Source organism: Macrosteles quadrilineatus, unplaced genomic scaffold, assembly GCF_028750875.1.
Source record: "Macrosteles quadrilineatus isolate MER2022 unplaced genomic scaffold, UCM_ALF_1.0 Scaffold_20__1_contigs__length_2534061, whole genome shotgun sequence".
NCBI classification, from domain to species: Eukaryota; Metazoa; Arthropoda; class Insecta; order Hemiptera; family Cicadellidae; genus Macrosteles; species Macrosteles quadrilineatus.
In genome coordinates this window covers 2,366,237-2,379,386 of record NW_026542613.1, presented here as the reverse complement: position 1 = coordinate 2,379,386, position 13,150 = coordinate 2,366,237, and the positions used below count along the sequence as shown (strand labels likewise).

General features: G+C 35.3%; 1 protein-coding gene across 1 annotated transcript; it reads left to right on the top strand.

Moving 5' to 3' along the window:
* The first annotated feature begins 1,925 nt into the window (after positions 1-1,925).
* On the top strand, positions 1,926-12,942 carry LOC129005378 (ADP-ribosylation factor-like protein 6-interacting protein 1). The gene is made up of 5 exons (XM_054434245.1): positions 1,926-2,041; positions 8,317-8,447; positions 10,199-10,436; positions 10,829-10,913; positions 10,999-12,942. Exons 1-5 carry the CDS (start codon positions 2,009-2,011, stop codon positions 11,127-11,129), a joined length of 618 nt encoding a protein of 205 aa, XP_054290220.1. The 5' UTR covers positions 1,926-2,008; the 3' UTR covers positions 11,130-12,942.
* The last annotated feature ends 208 nt before the right edge of the window (positions 12,943-13,150 follow it).

Genomic DNA, 13,150 nt, shown 5'->3' with positions numbered 1-13,150 from the left:
GTTTGAACATAACGAAGGAATACCACAAAGGTTCCATCTTCAATTACCCAAGCATTATTTTGCGGAAATTACTAGAGTCACACATAATTTAAATAAGTGTATTGTATTACACTATACTGAATGTGTTACATGCATTTATCAACAAGTAAATTTAAACAAGCATGGGTTATTGATAACTAGTTGAAAAACAAGTATTTACTCTTTAGGCAAGTATTTGCTGGTGGTTATTCACACCAAATTTATAGGTTTATGAGGGTATATACTTCCTTGGAAAGGCTTTTTAGAAGTACAAGTAAATACTCATGCTTATTCACTTCTGTTCAAGTAAATACTCAAATTATGAAAATTCAAGGCAAGTAAAAAAATGTGAAGAACAAGAACTTTAACTTAGAAAATAAGAATGTGTCAGCTGTTACAATTTCATTTAATTTATAATTGATGGTTGATTATTACCTAATGATTACAAATTATTAAATATATTTTTTTTGCAAAGTTTTATTTACAATCTGTTTTAAATTAAACGATAAGTAAATATGATAACATTTATTTATATAAATTAAATTTAAAAAATATTAAAATGTATAATCTATACTAATATATAAAAATGAGATGGTGTGTGTTTGTGTGTCTGTCTACTACTCAATAACGCAAAAACTACTGAACCGACTGGGCTCAAATTGCACACACATGAAGCTACAGTTCCGAGGATACATATAGAACTATTCCCGCTTCGATATTGTCCTAGGGCTCTGCCCAGTGGGCTTTCAAAAATTTGAGGTGAGAGATTTAAAAGTAAATATTGATTGATGGGTATATCCATGGTAACAAAGAACAAACCTACAAAGTTTAAAAATATAAACAAGCAGAACTAACTGTCAAATGAGTTTTGATTTCACAAGTCCACTCCACACAGCTGGTTCAAACATATTAAATACTGCACCAATATTAAAACAGAGAGGGTAAGGATTATAAATTCAAAATAATGATGTCACTAGCCCGAATGTAAACATTATTTAACATTACTTAAATGGAGCTGTCAAACAATATGTTAATATAATTTCATCAGTTACACCATTTGTTTATGTTTATGATCTATATTATACTGAGTCTGTTCTAATATTTGTGAAATGCTGTAATAATATTTTACAGGCAATAATTCGTTGTAAAAGAAATCATTCATGGATATAGGAAATAATTAAGATTCTATAATCATTGCCAAGCCATTATCCTGAGTTTTATGAGGTTTATTTTTATTTTTGTGTAAACAGCAATATAATCCCCCTTCCGCAGCAAATTTATAGACTTAGTGAATTTCCATTTACCTGATTATAATTTCGATAAAATATGTTAAAAAAATTACCCTATTCTTCATATTTATTTCAATTTTCCTATTTGTTTCTATTTTTCGGTTTGTAACTGTTGTGATCGTTTTTTTGTTTACAGTGCAAACCATTTAACACGTTCTTTTATTGTACCTTTTAAAATCTATCATTGGTTTTGTATCGTAGGTAGCCTAAATAAGTACTCACAGTATGAGTACTTATTTTTTACTTATACTTATACTTTTCCCCCTCAATGAATTCGTGTATTTCACGAAGGTGTCGAGACAAAACCCACCGATTAACAAAACTCTTATCACAAAACTGAGCACTGGCATACATGCATTGTTGACAAGACAAGCCAAAACGATTAAAAGTACACCACGCGACCACGCGACAGACAGCAAAGACAGCATTGAATTTGACGTTTAAGTTCGGCACTGCTCGGTAAGATTCGGAAGCGTTCGGCACAGCGCAGTAGTGGGGGAAGCGTTGTTCCGATTTCAAATTCCGCTGTCCCGTTTCTAGACAGACGAAAAAAAGGGCGGTGACGGTCTGACGGCAAGGTCTCCTTTATTTTGTGCTCGTTTCGTTTGTACAGGGAAAAAAATAAATACGTTAAATTGTATATGTATTTATAGTTTTAATATTCTTTATTGAAACAAAACTGTTGTAGCACAACCTACAAGATGTCAGAAGCCACACTATTTGGAAATGAACAGGTAGAGTACCTAATCAATGCAATAACATTTTTATCTGCATTAGATAAGTAAAATTAAACTGTTGTGCTCATACAGTTAGTAGGCCTAGGCTAAGTTGCTTTACCTTTACCCTTGAAAATGTTTATCCTAGCCAACATCCTTTTTTTAGATGACCCTATACTGCATTTTAAGTCTTTAATCTAGGAATGTTTAAGCAGCACCAATTCGATTAAGTATTTTGACAAGTTGTCAAAACCCAGGCCTAGTTATCTAGAATCTTTATGGGACTTCTATCAAGTAATTTCATGAAAAAACAACTAGGCCTAGACAAAATAAAACACGATCAATCAAGTGTAGCTAACTTATGTGCTTTACTTCAAACCTAGTTTTTTTTCTGAGCTAAAAGCTCTAACTTGGTAGGCTATACAGTCCACTCTTGGTAATTGAAACACTCATTATCAAAACATTCGATATGCCCTACCGGTACCTAGGCCTAATTCAAAAGGGTACAGTTTCTTAACTGGGTTATGCTAATATCGATTGAAACTATCGATTCGATTAGTAAACCTTTATGCAATTTTTTCACTATCAGCAAGTTTGGTTGGTTAACTTAGGTTAGGTTATGAATTTTATAGCCTAATGGATATAGGCCTATTTAAAAATATCTATATAATTATTTGAAACTGTTTTTCTTTGTGACAGCTAATTTGAGAGAACGGCTGGGCATAGAAACTCGGTAGGGGTCTCTAAAGAAAGGTCTTGGTCTGTAGATGAGCCATCAAAAGATAAACGAGGTAAATTCCCTTGGGGGTCTGCCCTAGAGGCCTTTAAAGTCCCCTCAGCAGATTTGTTTATAATATGACCATATGTATAATTTTACACTATTAATGAACCAGCTGTTAATTTTAAAATTGTATTTAAAAGGTCAAGTGTTATGAGCATTTAGGCTACTGAAACTGTCAAAATTAAATGTTTACATTATTATTTATGATTTTTAAATTGATTCTTCACTGCATCGCAAGCTTTTTATAGTTTGAACAAAATGATGAATTTATGATAGCCTAGGGCCTATGTTTTAAATTTTTTGAACAAAAATCTATGCTAAAGCATTAAGCACTTAAAAAAAATTATATTACAAAATCAGTTGGATTTATCAATTTCAAAGGAACAGATTTAACTATTCCTTATCGGGTTAGCTTATATTTATTGTAGGGGTTTGCACTTGCTTTTTTTGTCTACTTTCAATAATCATTTGTAGATGAGCACATTGAGGATGTGAGCTGTGTTCCAAGTTTTGGAATAGATTATGCACGGAGTAGGTTTAATCTATGGTTTGGTGCAGTAGGTGAATTAATGGCAGTTAATATATTAAAAAAGGGGGGAAGGGTTTTTACTTTGATGTACATAGGCTATCTAGCTAGGTCGAACAATGCATATAAACCTCACTACATACAAAACATTCGGAAATACAACAGTGCCTTTACATCTCATCTCATTTGCATAATTTGTTGTCAACCAAGCCGGACTAGGTTATGGATATGGTTCAGCAAATGTTTAAGATTTGTGGTCAAATTCACTACAATTATGGTCCATCCCATCCTTAAAATGCACAACTTTATGTGATTGATACGGCCAATGTAAAACTACGCCAGAAGTTAATCAATTAGCAAATAAGTACAGGATAATTAAATTGGAGAAGGAATTCGAATTTCTTGGATCGAAGTAAGAATGTTTATGCCTTCTGGAGAATCAGATATTTTTATCAAATACAAAAAACTGATTTAGGCTAATTTCTGACGAAATTCTGCATTTTATGACCAAAGATGGTGATTCACTTATGCAATCCAATTACGGTCTGAATGATTTTCCTAAAGCAGATGTAACCAGCTATTAGTAATATAGTCTCTTCCCGTAAGATGACAGACCGATTATATGAAATCCTATTCCCATATAGTAAAAGTGGCTTTAACATGAACAAAACTGATGAACAAGAAACAATTATAAGACTCCTGGAAAACCTTTTGGGCAACCTAAAGCCAACCACGTTTTTGAAGGTAGGCCTAGTTACACAATCTCATATTCATTATTAATGCTTATCCTCCCCTTAATTTAACTAAGATTTTCACTCTATCATCGCAGTTAGCTTAAGTTACATAAAACCCCAAGAGTAACCGTCGATTTCGACGGGTTTCCCCTAGTGGATTATTAATCAATATTTTCAATTCGATAGTTTCGATCGATATTAGCATAGCCCAGTTAAGAAACTGTACCCATTCAAAATAATAGCTCAGTCCGTACTCCGTAGAGTACCTATCTCAATCTTTCAAATTTTGGTAATTCTGATTAATTACTTGGTCAACCCCAAAGTTACGGTCATAAGGATGTTCTCAGAAAACAAGAAACATATAATTCGAGCCCCGCATGGGTAGGTTACGTTAAGTTAGGTTATTACAGATACTGAGATATTACAGTTTTTAAGGACCCCAAAGTATTTCTGTAAGGAGTTTGCGATTTGCAGTGCATGTGCTTAGTTTCTACCCGTTCAATGAATAAAAATATACAAATTTACATCCTTTATATACAACAAAAGACTCCAAGGCGAGCCTGAGCCTCCCGGCTTATCCACAGCAGGCGAATCATTCACTGGTATCAAAACATAAGATTCATCAGTAAAAACGGAACCTTGAAGTAAAAAGTGAATATCTTTCAGACATTTTATGACTTGAGAAATAATTGGTTTTATGATAAAAAAAAACTTTAATTTGAGATTATTTTGGAGGATAATTAGGCCTACTGGAAGTAGTGTTCAATAGCATCATCTGTTAACTAAAGTTAAAATAAAATCTTCAATTTGTAAATTAAGTTTATGGTCTTCTAGAAACTTGGATATAGTAACACTTTTTTCAAACAAAAAACCTTACCCCTCAGTGATGTGATGATTAAACATCAATTATCCCAGTATCCTACTAAGACCTCAGCCCTCTTCCATCCAGAGAAAATTGTTTTATTTACATTACAGTTTATATTCAGTTCTAATGTAGCCTACATGAACAAATAACAAACCCAAAACAAAATTATCTTTTCCAAATTTAGAGTGCAAACAATAAAATATTAATAAAAACTTTATTCCCCAAAGGCTTTTATTAAAGCAGGCTTGAATTTAAAACTACAGTATATTACATATCCAATGGTGTTGGTAGCTTTAAAAAATAAGTGGCTACTCAATTCACCACCAGTAGTAACTTTTTAATGGCAATATTTGTTGAAAATAATAGTTCCTTCAGTATTGTAATTCCAGTTTCAAACAACAAACAAAGAAGTAAACAGCTGCTGCTTAAACGTGACTGTAGTATAGAGATAACAAGAGTACAGTAGAACCTCAATATCTCGATTTTTTTTAAATCCCCTTGAAATCCACATTAATCATAATGTTAAAAGTACCTTTATAAGTCGAAGTTTCTAAATATTTAACCTCAATAAGTCAAATTTTAACAACTTTTGAACAGTAACATTCTACCTCTATAACTCGAATTTTCCCGTCATCGAGCCTCAGTAACTCGAAGTTTACCTTTATAAGTCGAAGTTCGCATGAATGTGCCTCAATAATTCGAAGTTTGAATAACAGTGCAAGTCAGTTGTGATTCCTGTCGAGACGTGAAAATCAAACTTCCTGTGTTTGCTTCCCGTGTCTGTTTGGCTAGGCACTGTAGTCAGTGTAGTTTACCCGTTTTGCCAAAGTAGATTCAGTACTTAACTACATTACGATGCATTTTGTTTATTATTTTAATCACACTAGAATTTTCCCTTTAAATATTACTCTCTACAGTCTACATACTTTTTGTATGTACAGTATTGTACCTATTCAGTATTTTTGTTGTTACAGTACCTAGCTTGTTTTTACAGTACATATAAAGAGGTTGACTAACGTTTGCTTTAATCAAACATTATACACAGTAAATGTAGTTCCGTGTATGGATGATATATACTGTATTATTGTTTTGTACAGTATTTAAACTATTTTTTTTGTCATTTAACATGTTTTTTATGTACTTTATCAAACTTATTGCCAAATAATAAATACAGTACTTTATGTGCATTCAAATTGTTTTATTTTGCTTCCAAAGTTACTCTTCAGTAAGTTACGTATTAATACAGTTTGAGTTCGATTATTAAGGTTTAACATGTATAAGTCGAGTTATAAAGGCCATGACGTAACATCACTGTCAGACCCCAACACCTCAGTATCTCGAACTTTTTCATATGGAACCTTCATAACTCGAACCTCACTAACTTGAAAAACTTGATAACTCGAATTTTGATCATAACCCCTTCAGATTCGAGATATTGAGGTCCTACTGTATATGGCAGCAACAATGCTGCTTAATCAGTTTGTTTGTAAACAGAAGGACATACAGAAGGTGGTTTGACAAGCGGCCAGTGTAGGTACAAAGTTCACTGATAGAGCACAACCTACCAAACACACTCCAACAATACGCCAGTATCTGTTGTTGAGTATCCGTTGTGTGAGTTCTCTGTTGGGTGGGGTGGGTGGTGGGGAGCTCTACATGATAATTTGTTGAAACATGAAGTAGACACATCCAGAGTCAAACTGGTACTACTATTTCCTGTCTCTCAGTTAACCAAAAGTTAAAATTTATTTCAGTGAGTGTGGTTAAACTTTTTAGAAATATAATGATTGGATTGAAATGAAACTTCAGTTTTAAATCAGTTTGTTATAATGTGGTGCACCAAGTAAAGTGTTAGGGTTATAAACTTTCAGAGCTGAAACGTGTGAATTCCAGCAATAAAAAAACGTGAGTTTTAGTTTTCCACTTTTTATAAATATTTATGAAAATGGGGCCCAGTTTTGTTAATTTTAGATATATTTAAATACAGTACTAAACCTCTTTTACGTAGATTTTAAACACTTTTAAACATTCTAAGCCACTTTATACTTTTCTTTGAAATGGCGACCATACAAAGTAGGTATTTTAAGCCAAGTATGAATGGAGATGAGTGTATGATGAGTGGCGCGATGTTGTAGTCTTGTTAGTGACTAAGGTTGACATATTCCTTAGACACAGCTGTAAATTAATAGCCCATAGCCTACAGCTAATGGCGACTAAGTGACCTATAGTTAATAGTGGAATCCAAACCACTTTTTTCATTGGTATATACAAATTGGTCTAATTATCAGGATAGTACTGCGGATAGTCGTAGTACTCACCCGTGCGGACGTTAATCCACACCAGGGAGTATCGCATCCACAGTGCATGCCTATAAATATCCACAATTTGTGACCTCCTAGTAGCTGGATTACAGGACGACGCCACCCGTCCCAGTCACACCAAAATTAAACTTTAAAAACTTCACAAATCTTCACTGTAAATCAATGTAGCAGACAACACCTAGACTCATCCTTGCCACCATCTGCTCCATTACGTTCCGTTGGCCATCTACCTGCGCCAATTCCCATTGCCATACCCATTGGCAGACAATTCCCATTACCTGTAGTCTAATTTCTGTATATTTAGGCCTATATATATTTTACAAGCTAATTATTTTTGTTTATAAAAAAAAATCATTTCACTTTATTACACAAATCAAATAGCCTTCATGTAGCCTAATTCCCATTACCTGTAGGGTCTTAGTTTTTTATTTGAAGATTTGATAGGCTAAATAGTTTGGTTAATCGAAAAAAAAAAAACACATTTCACATCTAGGCCTACACATTTTTTTTTTTTTTTTTTGTCAGGTAGGTTCAAATTTAATAGGCCTTAGGACTTCTGTCTGGGGTGAAACTCTTTTAAACATTATTAAATGCCACTGTGTTGATAATAAATGAGATTATAAAACGTTGAGAGTGTTTACCCAGTCGGCTTCGCCACGCTTTTTGGTGATGTACATGCCTATGATTTAAAAATAAACTGTCGCGCTTAGGCCACTTGATCAGTTACTAGATGTCGAAAACGTGTTTTGAAACGTTATTGTATGTAGTTGTTTGTTAGAGTATTTTTGTGTTTTTTCATCTCATGATTAGAATACACTAAGATAAAGTAGTACCTGTAGTAAAATACAAACTACTTAGCCTAATTGTAGTTCAACTTATCGGTAATCTAATCTTAACAGGAAGACTAGACCTACACTTACATTTTATACTATCTTTGTCAAAATTCTAATGCTAATGAATCTTCCTTCTATATCCTTCTATCTTACATTTGAGAATGATTTGAGCTACTGACAGTTTTTTACATATCAGAATTTGGAGCAGTTTTTAATGGTTTGCATCTTTGCAGGATCATGTGAAGAGGTTGAAGAGAGAACTAGAGGGTTGGCGAGAGATCGTCCTACAAATGAACTCTGTGTTACTCTGGGAGAAAAACTGGTATCCTGGAGTGTTAGCTGGAGCATCTACCATACTTTTTATGTGAGTTTTATCAACAGAACCTTTCTCTTATCTTATCATCTTATAAATCTTATTAAAAGAATGTTTACTCTGAGAAATCGTATGTAGGATTTACCTTTTGAAATTCCATTGTGGGATGCAACGTCCTGCTGAGTCTTGATGAAGACTTGTACTCAATATGTGATTGTATAGGTGACCTAGTGGTAGCACTGCTCGCCTTCAAATCTCAATCTGAATTCTGGATCAATCCCAGGTGAAGGTGAATTTTTATGTCTTCTGCAGTCAGGGTGAAGCCGAGAACCCAGAGATCTTCACTGTCACTGTGAAATCATCAACATCTTCCACAGTCAAGGCAAGATCGGAAAATTTTCAGCTGTCATGGCAAATTCATGAACATTGTCGTGGTGGGGTGGATTAATCTTAATGTCTTCTGTAGTCACAGCAAACTCAAAAGCATTTTCTGTGGTCGAGGGAAAATCAAAGACATCCTGTGGGGTCACAGCCAAATCGTGGACAACATCCACTATCATTGTGAAATCGAGAACACCTTGACCTTTCACGGTTATGGCTGAATCGAGAATATCTTCCATGGTCATGGCGACATTGTCATTGTTCACAAATCTTCTCAAACACTATCTGGGGTCGGCTTGATTAGAACTGAGCTCGGCCCGATAATCATTCTGGACATACCGATCCCTCGGGTCAACTGTAAGCCCGACCCGGCCTGAAAAATCAGGGTTTCGCAGACACCCTAGTAAAAGCTTTACTAAATGGAAGTATGGGGAAACTCATTGGCAACCAACCTCCAACGTGTGCTTATCCACCAGAAAAAAGCAGTAAGAATATTAGCAGACATGGACAAGCAGAGAGAAAGTCACAGACCGAAATTCCGTGAGCTAAAAATCCTAATACAAGCCTGTACATCCTAGCTGTGGCTACTCACGCAAGCAGGCTACAGCTCCAACTAGGTATGGATAGGCACAGCCATAACACCCGACAGGCTATGAATTACACACTTCCAGTCCATCATCTAACTCTTTTTGAAGACAAGCCTTCCTACATGGGAGTGAAGTTCCTGAACCTGCTACCAGAGACAATAAAAGGCCCCAGCATAAGCAGCACCAGACAACGCTTATCAGCTTGGCTTGTGGAGAGACCATTCTACACAGTTGAGGAGTTCATGAACTGGAGAACATCACCGATGTTGATGTTCCAGTGAGGACTAAACAACCCTCATAGTAATAATAACAATAACCATCACTACCGACAGCGCCTCAAAGCCCAACAACTTTATGCTGTTTTATAATTAAATCTCTGTAATGTTTGACGCCTATTCTGTACTCTATGTTCAAGAATAAAGTATTCTGATTCTAAATTACTATTTGACTACTATTTGAGGAAACCCAGGTTTTGCTATTCGGGAAATTGTGTGAATTTATTCCAGGAGTTCTGTGGCCACCCTGGCTACTGACCAAGCCACCTTTTGATATCAATTAATTATACAATCTAACAAAAATGTATACAAAATAGTAGATGGTAACAAGACCACGGTTTGGACTGTTTCCCTTGAAAAACGTTAAAAAATAAATAAATAAAATCAAAAAATGGTTGGCTTTTGTGGTATACTTATACTTATAAGTAACACCTATTAAGATTTGATATTCTAAGAGGATCTTGTTTAGCAACAAATTCAAGGTATCTTTAAACCATTTATTTGAGAGTGGAGGTTCTACAGTACAGAATGCTAGTTCAATAATTGTCTTATCTTACAGGCTACTATGGTTGGCAGAGCCGTCACTACTGAGTGCTGTCAGCTGTGCAGGATTGCTGGTAACACTGCTGGACTACCTGGTGCCTACGCTGAGCGCTACAATGTACAACCCTGCGTTGTGGACTGGCGCTCAGGAGAAACAGTTTGAGAACATCTGCCGCACCCTGGTCCAGACGTACGCGACTGCCACTCATCAGTTGGTCGCCTTCAAGGACCTCAAGCTCACCAGTCCCAAATTGGTCAGTTACATTGCATTGTAACAACTGATAAATTATTTACACTTTTTGTCCAAAGTATTCCTTGCCAATGGAATTTGTAATGGTTTTCACTTCCCCTGTTAGCAACTGTCCCGTGCTATATCTGTTTATTTCTTGTCAAACACTGGAAAGCAGTGTATTAAATTACACCTTGGTTTTTTTGTTGGATAGAATAGAATTTAAATATTTGTTTGCTCTTATCAGCATTTATACTAGTTCCTAACTGCGGCCGGTTATCACGGAACTTATTAAGCTAATGTTATGAGCAAAAATATTTAAGAGTTTTGCTGAAATCCACCTAATGTTGGTGAAGAGCATTTGGCCAACAATCTGTTTAAGCTGGACGGTAATATATTCTTTTCTTTATGTTACAGTACTACTCTGTTACCATCTTCTCTCTGACTCTCCTCGCATATATTGGCAACAAAGTCAACAACCTCCTTCTCACGTATCTAATAGGTGAGTTGCTTCTCGTCGTAACATTGATTAAGTAGTGTTAAGTGTCTTGTGTTGAACACTAGTGCTGATGCTTTTCTCTTTACAGTTACAGCTGTTTTGCTACTGCCCGGGTTGAGTCATCATGGACTTCTACACAAGTATTATCAGCTGATTCTCCAAAACATTGCCAATGTACTGAAAAGCTTGCAAGGTGGAGCGAAAATCAAGGCAAACTGATCTCTTTTGTGGCGCCTGCAAAATTACTGCTTTGTATAGACGTTGACAAATAAGTGATAAGCGTTAAGTGCACATGCACTATGGCTAAATACTCCTAGTTTTTATGTTATACATTTTGTTTTTATCTTTAAATTTAGATATTTGTGTGCTATAAAAAATTTTTTCGTAGTTTTGATGTACATATATTTAGATTAGTTTCAATCCCAAGTTTGTGAATATTGAGGACTTCTTCGGATACTCATTTGGCGTGGAACGGCTTAACTTCCTCCCTCTGTTCTTCAACTTTAAATTTGTAGTTGTCATAAGAAAATGAGCTTGGCCCAATACAAATAGCTGTTGATTGAATGGAGGATGACTTTGAAGAAGCAAAAGCTGAACTCTGTGAGGTCATGGAAGAGTGTAATTTTGCTCCATTCAATCGACAGCTATTTGTATTCGGCCAAGCTCATCTTCTTATGACAACTAAACATTTAATGTAATAACTTTAATTTTTTAGTCGTCAAAAGATGAGCTTGGCCAAATACAAATAGCTGTTGATTGAATGGAGCAAAATTACACTCTTCCATGATCTCACAGAGTTCAGCTTTTGTTTCTTCAAAGTCATATTCAGTTGTTCCTAATCTTGAATTCTCTTTTTGAACTCTGTCATATCAGTTGCACTACTGGAGCAACTTGTGTGTCTCTGGTGCAGATGGAGGAACAACTTAAGTCTCTGCTTGACTCCTACCTTTTGAACATGCTGGCCCATTTGAGGGTTTCCATTCTGCATGGTTCTAGCTTGGACTGAGGAATCTTCATGTCCAAAACAGCAGAGTTCTTTTTCCTTGGTTTGAAGTTGAAAATACTCCTTCAGTTTTCCTACTACTCCTGGTAGGAGAAAGTTGTTCCTCCATCTGCACCAGAGGCACACAAGCTGCTCCAGCCCCAGGGCTCTCTCCAGGTAAACAGTTTTTTTTACAATGACATCAATAGATATTCATTGATTCTATCACTTAGCTTGAAAGATTGTTGTTTACAGAAATCCTTCAGACATTTTGCAAGTTTTTATTTAAGTTCTGGCCTGAAGCTGGATCCAAAAATAGTATCCCACTTCTGTACAAAATCTTTTAAAAAATTAGGCATATGTACGACTTAAACAATTGTCTCTTTTATCTCGTCAACAAGTTTTGGATTCAAAAATTTGCAGTAATCATCCATAGTTAATAATTTAGCTTAATTTTGTCAGAGTTAAGCCTGTGAATCGTTGATCAATATGTTTACTAGTGCAGTTACCTGCTGTCAAGTGACCCTTATGATCTTGAAAGGCAACCGGTTTCGATCCTCACTGGATCATCTTCAGGCGAACGTCGTCATCTTCATTTCGTTTGTGCGAACACGTAGATTTTTTATAAACATTGAGTCATATTTTTCAAAACACGTAAAAATGGACAATAACTATTACCGATTGGATGAGTGGCGGGCGACACGGAAGTAGAGTCTAGAGGCGACACGGAAGTAGAGTCTAGACCAAGTGGAGTCCAGACTCTACTTCTGTGTCGCGTCTTAGAGAGAATCTAAAGTTATAACAAAACTTTTTATCAACATGTAGAAAGAAGAAGGGGGAAAATATTCAATACACAACATTTTCTGTCTTAATTATGTGTTTTATCCAATCAGCGGTTTTACAGAATACAATTTTGATGTAGCTATATCAATAAGTGAAAAAATTTTGTTCCTTGAAGTAAGATTTTTTACATAAATCAATATGGTTAGTTGTAAATATAAATATTAAAACCATTTGTACCTTTGTGTAATTAGATTAAAGTTTGATTAAGAAGTGTAAATTTGGCTTTTACTTTAACCTCTATTCCAATTAAAGTTACAAAGTCTGTAAGTTTAGCCTATTAAACTTGTCCTATCATACGTTGTGGGAAAGATATGTTTGTGTGTGTGTGACATGGCTGCTCCGTAACATTGAAAACGCTGTTTACCACTAAGTACATTGTGGTTCCTAATAACTCTCAATGGCGCGCGTCTGTTAA